The following is a 24,984-nucleotide window of genomic DNA, read 5'->3' as shown; positions in this document are numbered from 1 at the left end:
ATAATAATAATGTAAGGTAATAATAATAATAAATGAACATATACCATAAAATATATATAATATAAAATAATATAAAAATATAATATAAAACATAGCAATAATAAACATACATTTTTAATAATTATAATAATAATAGTAATAATAATAATAATGTAAGGTAATAATAATAATAAATAAATAAACATATAATATAAAACATAATAATAAACATACATTTTTCCAGTCATATACCAGTCATATAAATAAAACTCTTAATAGTAGCTCTAATAGTGCTGAGAGTTGGAGACCTCTGGTATAAACACAGAAATAACCCAAACAGAAAAAAACTGCACTGTAAAATATAGCCTAGCTAACTTCCTGGTTTATTTATACTGCGCATGCATTATTTATTTTTGTTATATTTATTATTCTATCGTTGTAATATGCATTTTATTTCTGTATATCTTCAACTGGACAATATTATCTCGTTTATCGTGGATCATTGGTTCCAGACCTGACTGCAATAAATGAATTTTTACAACACATTGCAACTCTTGTGCCGCTTAGCTTGCGAGCTAACTAGTTAGATTTATGAGATTTATTTATTCTAAATTTAATAAACCAAAAACTTACCACTTCCACACATGATGGGAGAACTTGTTTCACTTGTTTCACATGTCAGACATGCCATGGCTGACTCATGCAGTGTTAAGTTAATATAATGTAAGGTAATGTAAAGTCTAACCATCGTCCCTGAGTCAATAGAAGAGGTAAGAGGTGATTGTGTTGACTTATTGTTGTCCGGGCTGCACATGAATGGAAGTGCTGTACATCCCATTGAACATAAGATAAATTGACACATACTGCAAGTTTAAAAGTCATTTAAATTAAAAATTCATACAAATGTATTAGTATTTTGTAGTTTGTGGTTGTATGACTCTTTTAGAGTGACAGTGTTGAGTATCTGCCTACAGATGCACTGATGTTGGTCAATGTAGTGACCGCATGCTGCCCTCTTGTGGATAAAAGCTGCTAATGACACCACTAAAGTTTGTCCTGCATCAGTATCAGTGCGTTTGTATTGCTTCTCATTGCACACCGGTTGTGGTCGAACGCTAGAAAAACATGCAAAGTAGACCCATGCAAATTAAAAATAAAAAATGCGTACTTTATAATAACAGCAAAAAAGGTTTATACAAAATCTACAAATGTAAAAAACACCAAAAGAAAACCAAATCTTGATATATTTTCTTACGTTAAATGTACTTATATATGGCTACATTGGTACTTATGGTACTTCGTTTGCCTAAAATCTTTGTCCTGTGTTTTATTGTGATAATAATCATAATTATGATCAACAAACTTTAGGTAAACACAAAAACATTACAAGTAAAATAAAAAATATCGGCATTACTGGTCCAAAACTTGTAGTAGCGCCTCCCTCTGACATGAATTGCCCACCGGCACAAAGCGGTATTAAATTGAAGCGCTCCTCCACGCAGCAAACCCCGCCCCTTAGCAATATGACGCGTCATTAAAGAGCACGCCCCGCCCAGCGACTGTGTACCTGTTAGGTGTCATCCGCGCCACTTAACTTCCAAGTTTGACTCTCTGCCCCCACACTTCTCTCCGGAAAGTCCCCGCTTGGGTTCCGGTCGGAACATTAAACATTAAGAGTTGCTCAAGAAGGAATGTTTTCGGTCCTCAATACCTGCTGTGCTTGCATTTAAGCGCTAGGTGAGTTTCAGCCAGGATGATGGAAGGCTCCACAGTCGGCCGACTCTCGTCGAACTGCTGGCCGCCCGTGGAGAGAGTTTTCGAACAAGCGGAAGCTCCGGTCCGCCCGGTCCAGGTGAAGAAGCAAGCCGTGAAGCGACACCATCACAAGCACAACCTGAAGCACCGCTACGAGTTCCTGGAGACCCTCGGAAAGGGGACGTACGGCAAAGTGAAGAAAGCTAAGGAGAGATCCGGCAGACTGGTAAGAATTCCTTATTTTTATCAGCCATTTTTTTTTAAAGTAATCCACCGGTTTAGCCCTTTCAAAATAAACCTGTTTGGGGAGCAGCTGTGTGACCTCAGGTGGTGCCATGTGGACTTTTACCGTTTGGTTTGGAGTCCCAGCATGCTCAGCAAGTCTGAAAAGGAGTAGGAAGAAGCAAAACTTATATAGAGTCATATTCTCACTTTGCTTCATAACAAAAATGGTACAAAAAAAACCCCACACGGTAGTCACTATAGCTTGGGTTTTCGGACCCAACAAGTTCTCCCATCATGTGTGGAAGTGGTTTTGGAAAGTTTTTGGTTTATTAAATTTAGAATAAATAAATCTAACTGGTTAGCCCGCAAGCTAAGCGGCACAAGAGTTGCAATGTGTTGTAAAAATTCATTTATTGCAGTCAGGTCTGGAACCAATGATCCACGATAGGCTTTTATTTCCACTGTCGCATAGATCAAATTAATCTGGACACCAAAAATATTGGGATTAATTAATTAATTCTAAATGACTAATAAAATTGCTAAATGACCTTTTATCGAAGGCTGTTGATGTTGGTGCATTGCTACTTTGAGATGATTTCTTTCTTGAATTAATAAAAATTAAAATTAAAATTAAAATTACAAACAATTACAAACAATTACAATTACAATTACAATTAAAAATAAATTTAATTAAATTAAAAATTAAAATTAAAAAATTACAATTAAAATTACAATTAAAATTACAATTAAAATTACAATTAAAATTACAATTAAAATTACAATTAAAATTACAATTAAAATTAAAAATAAATTAAAAATAAATTAAAATTACAATTACAATTACAATTAAAATAAATTTAATTAAATTAAAAATCAAAATTAAAAAATGTAAAAAATAAAATTACAATTAAAATTAGAAATAAATTAAAATTAATTATTATTATTATTATGAATTACCATATAATATACAACATAATAATAATAAACAATTTTTAATAATTATTATTGTTGTTGTTATTTTTATGATAATAATAATAATAATAAATGAATAAACATATAATATAAAACATAACAATAATAATAAACAATTTTTATAACTATAATCATAATAATAGTAATAATTATAATAATGTAAGGTAATAATAATAATAAATTAATAAACATACATTTTTAATAATTATAATAATAATAATAATAATAGTAATAATGATAATAATGTAAGGTAATAACAATAAATACATACATTTTATTTGTATAGCGCTTTTCAAAATACTCAAAGACACTTTAAAGAAAAATGGAGTTGAATAAAAACAAGTAAACGAGTAAAAGATACGTTAAAATACAACATTAATTTGTTTAATACACAGTTAAAACAGGAGTAAAAGCGGGGCGGGGGCACAGCGTCGGGTATAAAAAGTCACATTAAAAACAGATTTAGTTGTGGTTCTCACTTTTGGCCTCGTAGTGGGTTGTTTTGCAGTCATACGTGGGAGGAAAACGGCTTACATTTGGCTTATGCTCTTAGTTATACATGTGGCTTTTATTTTGGTAGCCAATCAATTGTGTTTACTGTGAAAGGTGCACAATGTCCATAAAGAGGACTGTGTAAATCTGCCTGTGCACACAAAGCTTTCTCACCTTTAACCCCCCCCCAACCCAAGTGGCTTGTCATCATCAAGTAGGGAAGCCGTGCTGGTGAATGAGGGCCCCTAAAAGAAGAGAAAGACCCCTTTTATTCCCGTGTAAAAGTAAATATCACTTGACCGGGAGCTTCTGGGAATTAATAAAAAGCGGAGATGAAGTCGGAATTTGTAGATTTTTTGAAGGCGTGTTATCATTTCAAGGCCTTTCTTTTCAAAGGTTCATTATCTCGCCCAGCGACAGCTGGAATGCTCAGGGTTTTCCACCGCTTTCTTTTGACCTAAATATTTCCTGGGAGGGTCTCGGTGCCTGGGAAGGAGGGGTGAGCGATGCTCAAGTGTTGGTATCGACCCCTGTACGTGTGCACGCATGCATTTCACTTGTTGTGTATTACAGTAAAGTCTCGTTATATCGATATTCTCGGGAGTCGGAAAAAATACCGATATAACCGGACTATCCATATATCCGATCCTGCGCAGAACTGCATTAAAAGTGGGCGGATCTTTGATATGGCATGTAATTTTCTCCTTGAGTTCATGGATTGCGTATCTAGCATGCTTTTGTACTGCAATACATTTTGTACTACAGTAAATAAAAATAAACTTACGCTGTAGTGATTACCGGTTACCGGGACATAATTCACCCCGGAACTATCGATAGGGAAGGTGTTGCCACCCGGAGGGGTAGGCGCGAGGGACGGGTGTTTTCCGCTGTGTGTGCTGCACTCTGGTGGTGGAAGTGTGAAAAATAAAGTTGACTGGAAGCAGCCGTTGGCCGTGTTCTTTTTTGGTATTGAAATCCTTAAGCAAAGATTGATTTAAGCTGCTTTTGTATCGATATAAGCAGACCAAATTGGCTGGCGGGAGATGAAAAGGGCATCGTAGTAACCGGATTATCATAATAACCGGGTATCGTACTAACGGAGCTAATTATATCATAAAAGACTAGAAATTTGCCGGGAAATGAAAATAGTATCGTAATAAGCAGTAATTTGTTTTAACCGATATCGATATAACGAGACTTTACTGTATTTTAATTATTTCAATTATTTAAATATATTGTTATTTGAGGAAAATAAAGTCAATACTGCAAAATAATCAACTCTCTTTTTGACCCCAAAGGACCGCCAGTCATTTCTTTCCCATTTCTGTGCATTCTAGCACGAAAAAACGAGTTAATATGAGCTAGCTAACAACAGACTTCATTGGAAATTTTGATGCTAAAGCCCTCCAAAAAAAACTCCCCAAAACTGTTCCATTTACATGATTGACTTGTATACCAACCTAGCTATAGCAATATCATTATTATTATTATTATTGAAGCTAGCATGAAAATCTATTTATCTCGCGGAGTAACATGACGTATCGCTAACAGTTAGCCTCAGACAGAAGTAAGGATTACTAGCACTCAATTTGGCTACAAAAGACTCAACAAGATGCTAGTTTGCCGTTAGCATTTTTTACCTGAGGACTGGAGCACCTGTCTTGTAATGCTAATGCTAATGCTAATGGTTTTATTTCTTTTGAACACGCATCAGATTACAATTGAGTGCATCCGCATTAACATTAAACTAACCCTAACCCATATCAAGGCGGGGGCCTCAAACTAGTGTCCTGTGGGCCACCTGTTTGAGACCCCTGACGTAGAGGCTCGAATACTATGCATCACTTGCATTTCAGTATGTTATGAGTACAAGCATAATGAATTAATTCGTTTCTGAACCACGATATAGCAAAGGATGACAGCATTTGTAAATAATAAATGACAATAAATGAATATCATCACATCAATCCAATACTATGGATATTTATATTGATCCTACCAACCCCTGCTTAGAAGCCAATATCTTGTTTCCCCCCCACTCCTCCTCCTTTTCTCCCACGTTTGTCACGTCTGGGTACATGTTGAGTCGTGTACTCACTCACACACAAACACACACACACAACTGACTACACAGCAGGATGTGACTTAGTGTCTAAAAAATCACCCCTGCAGACGTTCTTCCTGAGCCCACTGTCATACCATCAATAAGCTAAGTAGCCTTTAGCCCGCTAGTAAATAAATCCAACATTCCACTGCTTTGTTTTGTATCCGTGTGAATCACAAACACGTAATTTGCATTGCAAAGTAACAATTTTGACTTGAACCGCACTTGTTTTTCGGACTGCCGCGCAATTTGAGTGCAACCAGTAGAACGGGAATGACGCGGGGCGCTCGGAAGCACAAACAATCCTAATCGGCACCAAATTGCACGTAACAATCCCGCAATAAAAGCCATATTGTTTACATAAGTTATGTCTCGGGATGATTTTCTTTTTCTTTATGCAATACGCTAACACACATGATGTCGCTGTTCAAATGTAATGTAACATTAGCACGATAACTCCCATAATTATGCTAGCATTCCCACCCTTATTGTTATGTGTATTACGTTGGAGAGTCTATATGTAAAAAGCGCATAGTAGCACTTTTTGGAGAGAAAAACAGCTCATTAGCATGCAGACTTTCCCTGCAGGACACTTTTAAAATGTTAATTTATAGTCCAATACGCTGTTGTGTTAAAGAATCCTATAATATGATAAATATACAAAATGGAGCGCACAACTTGGCGACGACCAACCATTATTAAATGGAACCTATTATGTGTTTTCTACTTTTCTGACCTATAAATGTACTTTACATTGCTAGCAATGAAGGGAAAGCTACATTTGTTTACAATTCCCAAAGACGCCACCATCGAGCAATAGAGCAGGGGTCTCAAACTCAATTTACCTGGGGGCCACTGGAGCTAGGGTCTGGGTGAGACTGGGCCGCATCAGGTTTTCCAAAAAAAAAAAAACGCATTTATTAAAAACAGAAAAATATACAAACTTTTTCAGTGCTTTGGTTCCGATTTTCTACAATAAAAGCTCTGATAAAACATTCCACTGTTCTCAAATATCTTACTTTTTATTTTTCTGCACAAAATAAGATGAAAAATAAATAAACAAATCAAGAATAAAGAAAATTAATCAATCAGTAATAAATAAATATACGTAATAATAATAATAATAACTTAAGAAACCACATATAGTTGGTGGGTAGACAAATTAAACATATATAAAACATATAAACAACATATTGCGCAACTGCAGGGTCTTGAGACACATGCTAACTCGCAAACTAGAGAGCTAGCGACCTAAACGGTAGCCTCCAAGTTATTTCCTTTCAACTTAAATAGCCAAAGACTTACCACTTCCACACGAATAGGGAGGATAACTATTAACAGTTATTTAACCTTTAACATGAACATGAATCAAACGTAATAATTTTTTCTGGGTACATGATACCATACAGCATCCATATCAAACTTGCGCGGGATGCACTAACATTAAACTTTCATATCAAGGCGGGGGCCGTGTGTTTGAGACCCCTGGTCTTGAGACACATGCTAACTCGCAAACTAGAGAGCTAGCCACCTAAACGGTAGCCTTCAAGTTATTTCCTTTCAACTTAAATCGCCAAAAACTTACCACTTCCACACGGATAGGCAGGATAACTATTAACAGTTATTTAACCTTTAACATGAACATGAATCAAACGTAATAATTTTTTCTGGGTACATGATACCATACAGCATCCATATCAAACTTGCGCGGGATGCACTAACATTAAACTTTCATATCAAGGCGGGGGCCGTGTGTTTGAGACCCCTGGTCTTGAGACACATGCTAACTCGCAAACTAGAGAGCTAGCCACCTAAACGGTAGCCTTCAAGTTATTTCCTTTCAACTTAAATCGCCAAAAACTTACCACTTCCACACGGATAGGCAGGATAACTATTAACAGTTATTTAACCTTTAACATGAACATGAATCAAACGTAATAATTTTTTCTGGGTACATGATACCATACAGCATCCATATCAAACTTGCGCGGGCCGCACTAACATTAAACTTTCATATCAAGGCGGGGGCCTCAAACTGGTGTCCTGCGGGCCGCATTTGGCCCGCATGTTTGAGACCCCTGCACTGGAGGTTGGAGTTCCTGATTGCCTAGTCCTAACTGTATTCATTTAGTGTAAATCATGGAGCAAAAGCGCTTGTCTGTGTAGCATTATAGAGTGTGCATAGAGTGGCTCTTCCCATGTTTTTAAAACACTGGTAGTCCCGCAAATGCTAAAGCTACTTACCATTCAGAGACGTCTTGACGTAGCCTCTTTTCTTGAGAAACCTCGGACCGCCCAGTCTCTACTTCCGGATCGGATTCGGGATCCAACACCTATGGCTGAATGTTAATAGCAGACATTTAAAAAACGATAAATCCCCGTTTATTATCAACTCCTATACCGTTTATCAATTCCTATAACATTGGGTTCGCAGGTAGCGGCACAACACTAGAAATCATAAGTACTTGGGAATGTGACCAACCACAGCGGAGTGGGCGTGTCTGGAGGCGGGCGGAATGGGTGGAATAAATTAAAACAGACCGTTTTCACAGGAACCACGGAATCCAAAAAAATACAGCTGAATAGGTGCTGATTCTGGAGGAACTAGAGGAACTTCTGTGCGGGTTATTGTGTGTAACTGCTCTACGGGAGTCCACAACTCAATACAAAGGACTGAAAAATGAGCATAATAGATCCCCTTTAAGACGACTTGGGCAGTATTTGTTTGATTATTTTTAAGAAATTTAATTTAATTTAATTTAATTTAATTTAAATTTATTTAAAATTAAAATAATTTAAAATTAAAATAATTTAAAATTAAAATAATTTAAAATTAAAATAATTTAAAATTAAAATAATTTAAAAATTAAATTAAATTAAATTAAATTAAATTAAATTAAATTAAATTAAATTAAATTAAATTAAATTAAATTTAAAATAAAATAAAATAAAATAAAATAAAATAAAATAAAATAAAATAAAATAAAATAAAATAAAATAAAATAAAATAAAATAAAATATCCACGTGGAAAAACAAAAAACCTGCAAAATCTGCATATTTCTTCCGAGTCAATCAATAAAATGGAATCCATGCCACTTTTGTGCAAAGCTGCTAACAAAGAGTCAATGGCCAATAAAAACAAAAGCTCCTTATAAGGCGGAGGACAGCATGCTAGGTTGTTTTTCTAGCGTGTGGGTGGCGTGCAAACACGCAGCCCGGGTGTGTTTGTGTTGGAGCCGAAAGATTTTCAGCCTGTGGGTGCCGAGTGCGTAGAGCAAACCGACGGCGACAAAGGGCGCACACACACGCTGATAACCTCACATGAGCGTGAAGTCATCATGAGTCCGGCAGGCCGTCTGACAGCTACGCAAACAAAAGCAGGAAACCTGAGTGTGCAGAAGCCAGGAAAAGGCGCGTCTGACGCACGACGCGTCTCAGACCAGACGGGTGATTCACGGCAGAACTGATATGACGAGTCTCCGCTTTGTTCGCTCGGCTCCTGTCTGCTCGCCTGGAGGCTCCTCAGATGAGAAGGACACCCTGGTGCCTCATGATGCTTCCTAACCTTGAAGCTGAGCGGATGACGCGGCGAGGAATGCCTGGCATCCCAGCTCTCGACACATGGATGCACAAACCCTTTTTTTTTAATGCCTGAAGGCACTCTGATGGCTTAGTGCTCCTTTTAGGAGGCTTTAGATCGGACAAGGCTTGACCCTGCACTCCTTTGCTTTGTTTGAGACGAAATCCCTCGCTTATTGCGCTTAATTGGTTCCAGACCTTCATTCATTCATTCACTTTTTCCTCACGAGGGTCGCGGGGGTGCTGGAGCCTATCCCAGCTGTCTTTGGGCGAGAGTCTCTGTACACCCTGGACTGGTGGCCAGCCAATCACAGGGCACATATAGACAAACAACCATTCACACTCACATTTGGTTCCAGATCTGATAGTGATAAATGAATTTCTACAATATAGGAATCAATGTTAATAAATGGAATGCCTGTGTGTGTATATATATATGTATGTGTGTAACCATAAACAGGTTTTCTAGGGGTCTCAAACACGCGGCCCGCGGGCCAACTGTGGCCCGCAGGATACTAGTTTGAGGCCCCCGCCTTGATATGAAAGTTTAATGTTAGTGCGGCCCGTGCAAGTTTGATATGGATGCTGTATGGTATCATGTACCCAGAAAAAATTATTACGTTTGATTCATGTTCATGTTAAAGGTTAAATAACTGTTAATAGTTATCCTCCCTATCCGTGTGGAACTGGTAAGTTTTTGGCTATTTAAGTTGAACGGAAATAACTTGAAGGTTACCGTTTAGGTCGCTAGCCCTCTACTTTGCGAGTTAGCATGTGTCTCAAACACATGGCCCACGGGCCGAATGTGGCCCGCAGGACACTAGTTTGAGGCCCCCGCCTCGATATGAAAGTTTAATGTTAGTGCGGCCCGCGCAAGTTTGATATGGATGCTGTATGGTATCATGTACCCAGAAAAAATTATTACGTTTGATTCATGTTCATGTTAAAGGTTAAATAACTGTTAATAGTTATCCTCCCTATCCGTGTGGAAGTGGTAAGTTTTTGGCTATTTAAGTTGAAAGGAAATAACTTGAAGGCTACCGTTTAGGTCGCTAGCTCTCTAGTTTGCGAGTTAGCATGTGTCTCAAACCCATGGCCCACGGGCCGAATGTGGCCCGCAGGACACTAGTTTGAGGCCCCCGCCTTGATATGAAAGTTTAATGTTAGTGCAGCCCGTGCAAGTTTGATATGGATGCTGTATGGTATCATGTACCCAGAAAAAATTATTACGTTTGATTCATGTTCATGTTAAAGGTTAAATAACTGTTAATAGTTATCCTCCCTATCCGTGTGGAAGTGGTAAGTTTTTGGCTATTTAAGTTGAAAGGAAATAACTTGAAGGCTACCGTTTAGGTCGCTAGCTCTCTAGCTTGCGAGTTAGCATGTGTCTCAAGACCCTGCAGTTGCGCAATACGTTGTAAATAAAAGAGTATAAATGTGACTATAGTCGTGTTTTGTCATGTCTACAGGGCTCTAATAATGCTTTGTTCATTTTAATCTGAAAAAAATCATTTGTCTACCCACCAACTATATGTGGTTTCTTAAGTTTTTATTATTATTATTATATGTATTTATTACTGATTGATTGATTTTCTTTATTCTTGATTTGTTTATTTATTTTTCATCTTATTTTGTGCAGAAAAATAAAAATTAAGATATTTGAGAACAGTGGAATGTTTTATCAGAGCTTTTATTGTAAAAAACCAAATCACTGAAAAAGTTTGTATATTTTTCTGTTTTTAATAAATGCGTTTTTTTTTTCCAGTGGCCCCCAGGTAAATTGAGTTTGAGACCCCATGCTCTAAATAATTTTTTACATTATTAGAGCCCAGTAGACATGACCAAATATAGTAAACAAATCGACTGTAACAGACTATGATAAATTAGATAGAAATAACAATCAGCTGCTACCTCTTTTCAGCCCTTGGTCGCCGTGAAATCCATGAATGTTGCAGAAGAGGGTCCGGGTTGACCCTTGTCCGTCTGGCCCTGGGGCAGGGCGGGGGATCGGGGTCACAAGATCTTGCAAGCTGAAAACATGACACGATGTTTTGTTCAGAAAAAGGGCACTAGGCCCCCCGGGATGGTAATACATAGATAAATAAATGAATGAATGACACAATAAGTGAAAATTAACTTGATCATTTTGCTGGCCTCTATTACCGGTGACCGGGCGGCACGGCGGACGAGTGGTTAGCGCACAGACCAGGGTTCAATTCCACTCTCGGCCATCTCTGTGGAGTTTGCATGTTCTCCCCATGCGTGGGTTTTCTCCGGGTACTCCGGTTTCCTCCCACATTCCAAAAACCATGCTAGGTTAATTAGCCACTCCAAATTGTCCATAGGTATGAATGTGAGTGTGAATGGTTGTTTGTCTATATGTGCCCTGTGATTGGCTGGCCACCAGTCCAGGGTGTACCCCGCCTCTCGTTCAAAGACAGCTGGGATAGGCTCCAGCACCCACCACGACCCTCGTGAGAATAAGCGGTAGAAAATGAATGAATGATTCGGTTGAGCTGGTTTCTAATTATACCTTTTGAGTGTTAAGTCGGTGTGTGATGAGTTTAGTGTTCTTTGTAAGAACACTAACACATTCCAAAAACATGCTAGGTTAATTGGCGACTCCAAATTGTCCATAGGTATGAATGTGAGTGTGAATGGTTGTTTGTCTATATGTGCCCTGTGATTGGCTGGCCACCAGTCCAGGGTGTACCCCGCCTCTCGTTCAAAGACAGCTGGGATAGGCTCCAGCACCCACCACGACCCTCGTGAGAATAAGCGGTAGAAAATGAATGAATGATTCGGTTGAGCTGGTTTCTAATTATACCTTTTGAGTGTTAAGTCGGTGTGTGATGAGTTTAGTGTTCTTTGTAAGAACACTAACACATTCCAAAAACATGCTAGGTTAATTGGCGACTCCAAATTGTCCATAGGTATGAATGTGAGTGTGAATGGTTGTTTGTCTACATGTGCCCTGTGATTGGCTGGCCACCAGTCCAGGGTGTACCCCGCCTCTCGCCTGAAGACAGCTGGGATAGGCTCCAGCACCCACCACGACCCTCGTGAGAATAAGCGGTAGAAAATGAATGAATGATTCGGTTGAGCTGGTTTCTAATTATACCTTTTGAGTGTTAAGTTGGTGTGTGATGAGTTTAGTGTTAATGAATTAATTTGAAAACCGTGGTTAGTCTGATCAAAAATTGTAATAATTTGTTGATATGGTTTGTTTTGTTTTGTTTTTTGGAAGGTTGCTATAAAGTCCATCAGAAAGGAGAAGATCAAGGATGAACAAGACCTGGTTCACATTCGCAGAGAAATCGAGATCATGTCGTCTCTGTGTCACCCGCACATCATCACCATCTATGAAGGTAGATATGGCAGCAATACATCAAGCGATGTGTTTGTGTTGAATATTCCAGGGACGAATGCGGAGTGAAACGTGATACCCGCAAACAGATCTCCCTCCATCGCGCTCTGATTGTTTGGATTCTGAGCGAGGTCACGCAATTCTTTTGTGGAAACCGAAGCTCGGTTACATAAGTGCTGACTCCACGTTGCATCACAACAGCAGCGATGGAGCGCGAGTGTGTTTGTGTGCGGGGGTAGAGAGAGATGGTCTTGTGTCTTGCAGCGCCCCCTTTTTCTGACTTTGGCGCAAACATTCTCCGCCCCGGTGCATGATTGTCACGATCCTTGTGTTGTATCCTAATCAGCCGTAGTCCACGCCACAACACACGCACGTGACACAAATCCACACGATCTAATGAGATGCTTTGAAAAAATCCCGACACGCAAAGGCAGTACAATTCCCCTCCATTCCTGCAGGGGGCAGTAATGGCCCACTGCCCCATGTAATACGATAAGGCAAATTCATTCATTAATTCATTTTCTACTGCTTTTCCTCACAAGTGCTGGAGCCTATCCCAGCTGTCTTATGGCGAGAGGCGCGGTACACCCTGGACTGGTGGCCAGCCAATCACAGGGCACATATAGACAAACAACCATTCACACTCACATTCATACCTATGGACAATTTGGAGTCGCTAATTAACCTAGCATGTTTTTGGAATGTGTTAGTGTTCTTACAAAGAACACTAAACTCATCACACACCAACTTAACACTCAAAAGGTATAATTATGAAACCAGCTCAATCGAATCATTCATTCATTCATTTTCTACCGCTTATTCTCACGAGGGTCGCGGGGGTGCTGGAGCCTATCCCAGCTGTCCAGCCAATCACAGGGCACATATAGACAAACAACCATTCACACTCACATTCATACCTATGGACAATCTGGAGTCGCTAATTAACCTAGCATTTGAAATGTGGGAGGAAACCGGAGTACCCGGAGAAAACCCACGCATGCACGGGGAGAACATGCAAACTCCACACAGAGATGGCCGAGGTTGGGGAAAGCCAAAATAAGAAGCCAAAAAGTTACCACTTCCACACAAAATAGGAGAACTCATTCATTCATTTTCTACCGCTTTTCCTCACGAGGGTCGCGGGGGTGCTGGAGCCTATCCCAGCTGTCTTCAGGCGAGAGGCGGGGTACACCCTGGACTGGTGGCCAGCCAATCACAGGGCACATATAGACAAACAACCATTCACACTCACATTCATACCTATGGACAATTTGGAGTCGCTAATTAACCTAGCATGTTTTTGGAATGTGGGAGGAAACCAGAGTCCTGGAGAACATGCAGAGATGACCGAGGGTGGAATCGAACCCTGGTCTTTCTACCTGTGAGGTCTGCGCGCTAACCACTCTACCGCCGTGCCGCCCCTCAATAATTTGATTATTGGGATTAACTGAATCGACTATCGTTAATTTTTTTTCAGTGTTCGAGAACAAGGACAAAATCGTGATCGTGATGGAGTACGCCAGCCGAGGGGACCTGTACGACTACATCTGCGACAGGAGAACCATCTCCGAGCGGGAGTCCAGACACTTCTTCAGACAGATCGTGTCCGCCGTGCACTACTGCCATCAGGTAAAGGTTCGATTCCTGCATCTCGCAGCTAACCTCGCATGACCCAACATCTCGTCCAAGCGCTTCCTCTTCCTCATCGCCGCACACTAATGACACGGAGCTCCGCTCGGACCAGTTGTTCAGCTGGTGGGGCGCCACAACCTCCCGCTGTTACATAATGACCATTATTAACTGTCATCTGGCTGATTGGAACAATGCAGAGGGAAATGAACACTGAAGAGTGAGAGAGAGAGAGAGGTAGTGTCGGGGCCGAAGGCCAGCCTCCCCAACACACACACACACACACACACACACATACACACACACATACACATTCAGAGTCGCTAATGAGGAAGTGATGGAACAGAACAAGCACACATGCACACCGTCACACAGTGGAGCTGCTTTAAATGTTGGCTAGGTAATATTTACACAGTAAATTACATTGTCAAAGTCCATGTCAAGCATTTGGCACAACACAAATCAATCAATCAGTAATAAATAAATAAATATAATAATAATAATAAAACGGCAAATAATAAAATCTTAAGAAAGCACATATAGTTGGTGGGTAGACAAATTATTCTTTTCATATTAAAATGAACAAAGCATTATTAGAGCCCTGTAGACATGACAAAACACGACTATAGTCACATTTATACTCTTTTTATTTACAACATATTGCGCAACTGCAGGGTCTTGAGACACATGCTAACTCGCAAACTAGAGAGCTAGCGACCTAAACGGTAGCCTTCAAGTTATTTCCTTTTAACTTAAATCGCCAAAAACTTACCACTTCCACACGGATAGGGAGGATAACTATTAACAGTTATTTAACCTTTAACATGAACATGAATCAAACGTAATAATTTTTTCTGGGTACATGATACCATACAGCATCCATATCAAACTTGCGCGGGCCGCACTAACATTAAACTTTCATATCAAGGCGGGGGCCTCAAACTAGTGTCCTGCGGGCCACATTTGGCCCGCGGGCCACATGTTTGAGACCCCTGCTTTATTGCTCTCTGGTTCTACCATATCTTACTTATTGTGTAGAAATATGGGCTAATAACTATAAAAGCAATCTTCACTCGCTAAATGTACTGCAAAAAAGGCCAGTAAGGATAATTCATAATGCCGCCTACAGAGAACATACTAACTCCTTATTTCTAAAATCACAAATACTTCAACTTGCTGATATAGTTCAAATTCAAACAGCATAAGGCTAAAATAAGCAATTAGCTAAAAATGTCATCCAATACTTCTCTACAAGAGAGGAGAAATATGATCTCAGGGAAGAAGTACATTGAAACACTTCTATGCTAGGACTACGTTATGCTAGCCATAGCATTTCAGTATGTGGAATCAAACTATGGAATGGATTGAGTAAGGGAATCAAACAATGCACAACGATGAGCCAATTCAAGAAACAATACAAGCAGTTGATGTTTGCTAAATACAAGGATGAAGAGTCTTGAACCAGTCATGATGTGCTATATATATCACTATATTGACACGCACTATGGTACCCATTATGGCATTGGATGCTCATATCACCCAGTATTTTGGTACAAGACAAAAAATTTAAAATTTTTTTAAAAAATGTTAAAAACTAAAAAAAAATTAATAACAATTAATTAAATAAATTTATAAATAAAATAAATTTGCTAAATACAAGGATGAAGAGTCTTGAACCAGTCATGATGTGCTATATATATCACTATATTGACACTTACTATGGTACCCATTATGGCATTGGATGCTCATATCACCCAGTACTTTGGTACAAGACAAAAAATCAAAAAAATTTACAAAAATTTTAAAAACTAAAAAAAATTAATAAAAATTAATAAAATAAATTTATGAATAAAATAAATTTGCTAAATACAAGGATGAAGAGTCTTGAACCAGTCATGATGTGCTATATATATCACTATATTGACACTTACTATGGTACCCATTATGGCATTGGATGCTCATATCACCTCGTATGTTGGTATGTGACAAAAAAAAACTAAAATAAAACTAAAATAATAAAATAAAAATACATTTAAAAAACTAAAATAATAAAATAAAAATACATTTAAAAAACTAAAATAAAACTAAAATAATAAAATAAAAATACATTTAAAAAACTAAAATAAAACTAAAATAAAACAAATAAAACTAAAATAATAAAATAAAATAAAAATACATTTAAAAAACTAAAATAAAACTAAAATAAAACAAATAAAACTAAAATAAAACTAAAATAATAAAATAAAAACAAAATTTACCTAATAAATCCCTTAAATTATATTAGGAAAGCAGGAAGTGAACAAATGTAACAATTACTGATTGTAAAAGTACCAGATGGAGGGGTAGGATTTAATAAGCTTTGCTTCTTCCTACTCCTTTTGGACATGTGGAACTGTCAACTGATTATGGGATGCATTCAATTGTAATCTGATGCATGTTCAAATGAAATAAAACCATTACCATTACATTTTATAAATAAAGTTATTTTCTAACTTTTATAACTTTATTTTATAAATAAATTGTCATAGTGTCCCCTTGGCTGCAAGTGTTGTCTCCTTTTAAGGAGCAGATGACCTACATGGGTTTTTTTTAAGGCAAAGCAAACATTAGTGGAAGGCATGCCCCCCTGCAGAGCCAAGGACAATGAAGCATAGCTGACACACACCGAAGGGGGGAGGGAAAAAAATACATAGGAATGTGTTCCAACCCGGAGAAAAATAATCATCCTTTTATGTAATGTAGAAAACCTGCCATTGAAATGATGTGGTGTTGGCATGTGTGGAATTTCACAGATAATGTCGGGGTGAAAATAACCCATATGGACTGATATACCGATATATGGCTCTCTTCTTGTCCTAGAATGGAATAGTACACCGGGATCTCAAACTGGAGAATATTCTACTGGATGGCAACGGCAACGTCAAGGTATACAGCTTTTGGTAACTTTGCCCTACACTTTGTGTACAGTACATATAAATTATTATTATTAATAGCCCACATGAATGGAAATGACATCCAACTTTATCTGCAATTTCCGATAAATTAAGCAAGCTGTGATTGTAAAATTTTGTAAATTTGACTTTATTCTCGTAAATTTATTGTAAATGTTTTTAAAATTTTACAAGAAATAGTCACACATTTACAAGAAAAAGTCAAATTTCTGTACATTTATAAGGAAAAAATGTTGTCCCCGCTTTTCATACGATATGTGTAACCTTTTTTTTCCTCTTAAATTTAGCACGTTATTCTCACAAATTTCCAACTTTATCTGCAATTTCCGATAAATAAAGCGAGTTGTAATTGTATGACTTAAATTAAAAATTTCGTGAATTTGACTTTATTCTCGTAAATTTCTTGTAATTTTTTTTTATTTTACAAGAAAGTCAAATTTCTGTACATTTCCAAGGAAAAAATGTTGTCCCCGCTTTTCATACGATATGTGTAACCTTTTTTTTCCTCGTAAATTTAGCACATTATTCTCACAAATTTCCAACTTTATCTGCAATTTCCGATAAATAAAGCGAGTTGTAATTGTATGACTTAAATTTAAAATTTCGTAAATTTGACTTTATTCTCGACAACCCCTGTAACATCCCTTGTCCTCACGAGGGTTGTGGGGGGTGCTGGAGCCTATCCCAGCTGTCTTTGGGCGAGAGGCGGGGTAAATGGTAATGGACAATTTGGAGTGGCCAATTAACCTAGCATGTTTTTGGAATGTGTTAGTGTTCTTACAAAGAACACTAAACTCATCACACACCAACTTAACAATTATACCTCAAAAGGTATAATTATGAAACCAGCTCAACCAAATCATTCATTCATTCATTTTCTACCGCTTATGCTCACGAGGGTCGCGGGGGTGCTGGAGCCTATCCCAGCTGTCTTCGGACGAGAGGCGGGGTACACCCTGGACTGGTGGCCAGCCAATCACAGGGCACATATAGACAAACAACCATTCACACTCACATTCATACCTATGGACAATTTGGAGTCGCTAATTAACCTAGCATGTTTTTTTGGAATGTGGGAAGAAACCGGAGTACCCGGAGAAAACCCACGCATGCACGGGGAGAACATGCAAACTCCACACACAGATGGCCAAGGGTGGAATCAAACTCAGGTCTCTGAGCTGTGTGGCCTGCGTGCTAACCACTCAACCTGCAGCCCTGAATCATAAAAGTCATTTTGTACCGCTTATGCTCACGACGGTTGCGGGTGGTGCTGGAGCCTATCCCAGCTGTCTTCCGGCACGATAGGTGGGGTACACCCTGGACTGGTGGCCAGCCAATCACAGGGCACATATAGACAAACAACCATTCACACTCACATTCATACCTATGGACAATTTGGAGTGGCTAATTAACCTAGCATCCACGGGGAGAACATGCAAACTCCACACAGAGATGGCCGAGGGTGGAATTGAACTCAGGTCTCCGAGCTGTGAGGCCTGCGTGCTAACCACTCGAGCACCGTGCAGCCCATAGGATATCCTGTAAATCCGATTAGTCTGTCCCAGACGCCCACAAATATGAACCCAAATATGTTATTCTGGTTGGAAATGAAACCGTAACCTTTTTGTTCCAGATTGCAGACTTTGGATTGTCCAATCTTTACCACGGAGACGAATACCTGCAGACATTTTGCGGCAGCCCGCTGTACGCGTCCCCGGAGATTGTGAATGGGCGCCCGTACCGTGGTCCGGAGGTGGACACGTGGTCCCTCGGGGTGCTGTTGTACACGATGGTCCACGGCACCATGCCCTTTGACGGAAACAACCACAAGGCGCTGGTGCAGCAGATCAGCACGGGAAACTACCGCAAACCAAACAAACCCTCTGGTGGGTGTTGAATTATTTCACGTCGTAACATACGTTTGTTTTTAACCTCGTTTGCGCCCAACCAGACGCGTGTGGCCTGATTCGTTGGATGCTGATGGTAAACCCGGACCGCCGAGCGACAATAGAAGAAATCGCAGGACACTGGTGGCTTAACTGGGGGTACCGGGAGTCCCTCCTGGATGACACGGAAAGCAGCCCGGTTGAGGAGAAGACATCCACGCCAACGCCGCACACAGCCGGGCTTGCGAGCGTCGCCAGTTGGCTGCGGCGTACATCGAGGCCTTTGCTGGAGAACGGCTCCAAGATGCGATGCCTTCTCCGGCCGCAGGGCAGCGGCGGCGATGTGGTGCGCCAACGCTCACTACGTAGATCACGGAAGGAGAACAACGTCTCCCATCCGGTGCACGAAGCGTCCGCAGACGCTCGGCCTTCCAAGGGGATTTTAAAAAGAAGAAACAGTGTGAAACAGAAAGTGATAAGCGAGTCTGGTGCGGTTTCGCCGGACGATAAGACTATATTGGGTTTGAACCCCGCAACCGGTGACGTATCCACAGCAATTCAACCTCGCAAAGGTATCCTCAAGAAACCCGCAGAACAGGAGTCGGGCTACTACTCGTCCTCTCCTGAGAGCAGTGACTCCGGTTGTAAAGCGTTCCCGTCAGCACCGACGCACCGAAAAGGCATCCTAAAGCGAAACGGAAAGTTCTCCTCAGGCGGGCTGCAGGAGTTCGGCTCCCTGGATCAGTTAGCGGTTTCTTTACCGCACAGAGGAACCAGAATGAAACCAAGCGGAGCCATCAGCAAGGACAGCATTCTGTCCTCGGAGTCCTTTGACCGATTGGATCTTCCAGACCGCGTCGGACCTCCATCGCATACGGCGAAAGCAAACAACAGGTCCGTTATGAGAGCATGCGTATCCGCCGACAACCTCCTAGACATCCAGGAAGATCGTATTCTGGGAGATGGGATACAGAGACCCTGGAGCTGCTACGAGTCCGGAGTCGCCGACAGCGCCTTCTCCATTACAGACTGTGACAATGTGACCGAGGCGTACAAGCAGGCCTTGATTATTAACAGCCCCGCAGCAAGATGAGCAGCGCACAAGCGACTCTGACACTCGAGGCCAAAGTGCATCGTGACAAATTACCGCCGCGCTGTCGCCAACATCAGGAATTGCACAATACCAAAAAAAAAGGGATACAGTGGAACCCGTTTATGTTGACCAGCTCAGCAACTTCCAGTCCAAAACCCAAATGGGTCAGTTTATGTCACCAAAAACATAAATTACACAACATTAAAACCAGCACACAATGACTTCCTGTTCAGTGCAAAGTAAGCATTAAAAAAAATTGATTCTATTGCAGCAATTTACAAAATATACCCAGTTTACACTTATCACCGGAAAACTTTAGGTGCAAAAATGTGTTATTTTATTACAAAATTCACAAAGCCCGTCCAACTTTGTTTGATGATCCTTGAACGCACCATCCAACTTTCTCCCATACACAGAAAGATTTAGCTAGATTTTTCCTATTTGGTCCCAACGCTGATTGCTATGTGGGAATACAAAAAAAGCTAAGGATCTATTTAACGTTTTTGAATATTAATGTGCATATCTGCCCGGTCCACAACCTCAAATTTTCTACCCCAAAGCTTTATGGTCTTTGGTTAACTGTTTCTCGGGTACGTCGACATGAGTCACGGGTTCCACTGTAAGAGAGCCAAAAGTGCCACCAAAACCAAAACACCTTGAATGTAAACTGTAGTGTCAGTTTTTATGTAACCTGGCTCAGATGTTGTTCAGGTTAAAACTCTTGACAGGTATTTATGGCGCTTTTATCACATGAGGGCTACTTTTACTGCATTTTACGACGTAAATATTTCACCATGCCAAAGAGCGCACTCTCGTTATTTAAGAATCCACAAAAGCTCGTGACAGGGACGGTTATTTATAATTCATATTTGTTTTTGAAATGATGTGGACTTGAATAGTTCTCATGACACACTGAGTCCTAACAAGAAGAACCTGTTGGACCTGCGCTTTGAGAGATTAGAGATTGTTTGCTTTTTTTTTTTTTTTTTTCCTAGTCTCAATGCAGGATCTGTTTTGTACAATTGAGTATCGGGGCCACATTGAAGGGAAAAAAAAAAAAGTCATATTTTGAAAATAAAGTCAAAAATTTGAGACTTCATACGACTGAGCGCCGCTCAACTGTCACGCTATTCACGGAAATGTACAGCTTTATTGTCTTATTATTCTTATTATTCTTGCAAAGTTCCAATTTTTTTCCTTGTAAATTTACGACTTTATCCGTGCAAATTTACAACTTTTTTTCCTCATAAATTTAAAACTTTATTCTCACAAATTTCCAACTTTATCTGCAATTTCCGATAAATAAAGCGAGTTGTAATTGTATGACTTAAATTAAAAATTTTGTAAATTTGACTTTATTCTCGTGAATTTCTTGTAAATTTTTTTAAATTTTTACAAGAAAAACTCATACATTTACAAGAAAAAGTCAAATTTATGTACATTTAAATTTTTAATTTCGTAAATTTGACATAAAATTTTAATAGTCAAATTTCTGTACATTTACAAGGAAAAAATGTTGTCCCCGTTTTTCATACGATATGTGTAACCTTTTTTTCCTCGTAAATTTAGCACGTTATTCTCACAAATTTCCAACTTGATCTGCAATTTCCGATAAATAAAGCGAGTTGTAATTGTATGGATTACATTTAAATTTCGTAAATTTGACTTTATTCTCGTAAATTTCCTGTAATTTTTTTTTAATTTTACAAGAAAAAGTCACATTTCTGTACATTTTCAAGGAAAAAATTTTGTCCCCGCTTTTCATACGATATGTGTAACCTTTTTTTTCCTCGTAAATTTAGCACGTTATTCTCACAAATTTCCAACATTATCTGCAATTTCCGATAAATAAAGCGAGTTGTAATTGTATGGATTACATTTAAATTTCGTAAATTTCTTGTAAATTTTTTTTACAAGAAAAAGTTCATACATTTACAAGAAAAAGTCATATTTCTGTACATTTACAAGGAAAAATGTTGTCCCCGCTTTTCATACGATATGTGTAACCTTTTTTTTCCTTGTAAATTTAGCACGTTATTCTCACAAATTTTCAACTTCATCTGCAATTTCCGATAAATAAAGTGAGTTGTAATTGTATGACTTAAATTTAAAATTTCGTTAATTTGACTTTATTCTCGTAAATTTATTGGAATTTTTCTTAAATTTTACAAGAAAGTCAAATTTCTGTACATTTTCAAGGAAAAAATTTTGTCCCCGCTTTTCATACGATATGTATAACCTTTTTTTTTCCTCGTAAATTTAGCACGTTATTCTCACAAATTTCCAACTTGATCTGCAATTTCCGATAAATAAAGCGAGTTGTAATTGTATGGATTACATTTAAATTTCGTAAATTTGACTTTATTCTCGTAAATTTCCTGTAAATTTTTTTTAATTTTACAAGAAAGTCAAATTTCTGTACATTTTCAAGGAAAAATTTTGTCCCCGCTTTTCATACGATATGTGTAACCTTTTTTTTCCTCGTAAATTTAGCACATTATTCTCACAAATTTCCAACTTTATCTGCAATTTCCGATAAATAAAGCGAGTTGTAATTGTATGGATTAAATTTAAATTTCTTGTAAATTTTTTTTACAAGAAAAAGTTCATACATTTACAAGAAAAAGTCATATTTCTGTACATTTACAAGGAAAAATGTTGTCCCCGCTTTTCATACGATATGTGTAACCTTTTTTTTCTTTGTAAATTTAGCACGTTATTCTCACAAATTTTCAACTTCATCTGCAATTTCCGATAAATAAAGTGAGTTGTAATTGTATGACTTAAATTTAAAATTTCGTTAATTTGACTTTATTCTCGTAAATTTATTGGAATTTTTCTTAAATTTTACAAGAAAGTCAAATTTCTGTACATTTCCAAGGAAAAAATGTTGTCCCCGCTTTTCATACGATATGTATAACCTTTTTTTTCCTCGTAAATTTAGCACGTTATTCTCACAAATTTCCAACTTTATCTGCAATTTCCGATAAATAAAGCGAGTTGTAATTGTATGACTTAAATTTAAAATTTCGTAAATTTGACTTTATTCTCGTAAATTTTTTTAAATTTTACAAGAAAAAGTCAAATTTCTGTACATTTACAAGGAAAAAATTTTGTCCCCGCTTTTCATACGATATGTATAACCTTTTTTTTCCTCGTAAATTTAGCACGTTATTCTCACAAATTTCCAACATTATCTGCAATTTCCGATAAATAAAGCGAGTTGTAATTGTATGACTTAAATTTAAAATTGCGTTAATTTGACTTTATTCTCGTAAATTTCCTGTAAATTTTTTTAAATTTTACAAGAAAGTCAAATTTCTGTAAATTTTCAAGGAAAAAAAATCCCCGCTTTTCATACGATATGTGTAACCTTTTTTTCCTCGTAAATTTATTCTCACAAATTTCCAACTGTATCGGAAATTTACGAGAAATAAAGTTATACATTTATAGGAATAAAGTAGTAAACTTAAGAGAATGTGTCAGTTGAGCGTTGTCACCAATTTACGACTTTTCTCGCAAATTTCCAACTGAAACTCGAAAATGTTTTTCTCAGAAATGTACAACTTTATTTTTATAAATTTCCGATTTATTTTGTCATAGATTTTTGAATTATTTTCTCATATCCGTACAATGTGATTCTCGTAATTTCACAACTTTTTCCCCCCAATGTGGCCCTAACACTCGTGATGTTGACCTACTGTATATGACGAGCTTTATTTGCTAAATGTGGAAGTGTTAAAGCAAATACCAAAGATGGCGCTCATGTGTTTTTAGGTTACGGCTCAGGGTTTCGAGGTTCCCACACGATGCTGTTCAACTGCTTGTTCTAGAAATATCTCACCTCCAAAAAAAAAAAGCCATTTAGTTCTTGACTTGAGCACATAGTAGTGAATAAAAGCATCACCAAAAGGTGTCAGAATTAGGGTGAAATGACCCTTTGGAAGAAAACCTGCACAAAAACCATGAAGTGCACTTCCCTCCTGAAACTGGAATGGACTTTAATTTTGTTTTGTGTTCTTCCTTGACAAACTGAAGCTTATCAGGAATGCTGATGTTGACTGTAAAGAGCGTAGAAAATCTCAAAATTTCAGCTACTAGTTCTTGTCATTTCAGGAATGGAAGGGGGTGTTGTTTTTCTTGTCGGAATTTCATGATCATTTAGTTCAAAGATGAGATCGGCAACATTCTTGTGACTGGGATGAGGAAATCAATAAAAACATCATCGTTGCTGCCTCGCGTTGTCAATCATTTACATTCCAACTCTTTTATGGAATTGTCTTCACATAATAAAATGTCCTGCAGTAGAGAGAATATTTTATTTCAAAATAAGCTATGACTGCAGTTTTTTAGTCCCCATACAAATACATACATAAATCAGGGGTGTCCAAAGTGCGGCCCATAACTTTTTAATGGCACATTAACAAGAAAAACTAAACGGCGAAAACGGTAACATCTGATATTTTACAACAATAAAGTCAAAATAGTAAAAGAAAAATGTTGTAGTAGTAATTTTACTAGATTAATATAATATGAGAAAAAATAACATTTTAGTTATGTGAAATATAGAAATATATTGTGGAAAAGGTCAAAATGTGTAAGGTTCAAGAAGAAAGTTTACAAGAAGGAAGTTGAAATTGTTGGAAAATGCAACAAAAAATTAAGTATTAGGAGAAAAAGTTGCAATCTAACAAGAAAATGTCATGATTTGACAATGTGAACATATAGTATGAGGAAAAATAACATTTTAGAAGCATAAAGTTGACATACAGAAAAGTGAATATTATAAAGAACATTTATCAAAATGTTGAAATTGTTAAAAAATTTAAAAAAAACAAAAACAATGTAATTTAATCATTTCATAATAAAGAAGTTTAAATTATTAAGACAAAAATTGTATTCTAGTGAGAAAGGTGGCAATTTTGTAGGAATAAAATTGTAATTATGAAAT

General features: G+C 38.0%; 1 protein-coding gene across 1 annotated transcript; it reads left to right on the top strand.

Annotated features, from left to right (window-relative positions):
- Positions 1-1,320: 1,320 nt before the first annotated feature.
- Positions 1,321-20,471, top strand: nuak2 (NUAK family, SNF1-like kinase, 2). The gene is made up of 6 exons (XM_058054198.2): positions 1,321-1,960; positions 12,355-12,475; positions 13,952-14,103; positions 16,963-17,028; positions 18,688-18,940; positions 19,006-20,471. The coding sequence occupies exons 1-6, from the start codon at positions 1,733-1,735 to the stop codon at positions 20,031-20,033; spliced, it is 1,848 nt and encodes a 615-aa protein (XP_057910181.2). The 5' UTR covers positions 1,321-1,732; the 3' UTR covers positions 20,034-20,471.
- The last annotated feature ends 4,513 nt before the right edge of the window (positions 20,472-24,984 follow it).

This window comes from Doryrhamphus excisus, linkage group LG18, assembly GCF_037039965.1.
Source record: "Doryrhamphus excisus strain RoL-2023G ecotype Guam linkage group LG18, RoL_Dexc_Guam_v1.1, whole genome shotgun sequence".
Classification (NCBI taxonomy): Eukaryota; Metazoa; Chordata; class Actinopteri; order Syngnathiformes; family Syngnathidae; genus Doryrhamphus; species Doryrhamphus excisus.
The sequence above is the reverse complement of the archived record's forward strand: the minus strand, read 5'-3'. Positions and strand labels throughout refer to the sequence as shown.

Coding starts and splice junctions, on each gene's coding strand:
- nuak2 (XM_058054198.2), top strand. CDS start 1,733: ATGATGGAAGGCTCCACAGTCGGCCGACTCTCGTCGAACTGCTGGCCG. Junction 17,029..18,687: donor ATGGCAACGGCAACGTCAAG/GTATACAGCTTT, acceptor TTTTTGTTCCAG/ATTGCAGACTTTGGATTGTC. Junction 18,941..19,005: donor CAAACCAAACAAACCCTCTG/GTGGGTGTTGAA, acceptor GCGCCCAACCAG/ACGCGTGTGGCCTGATTCGT.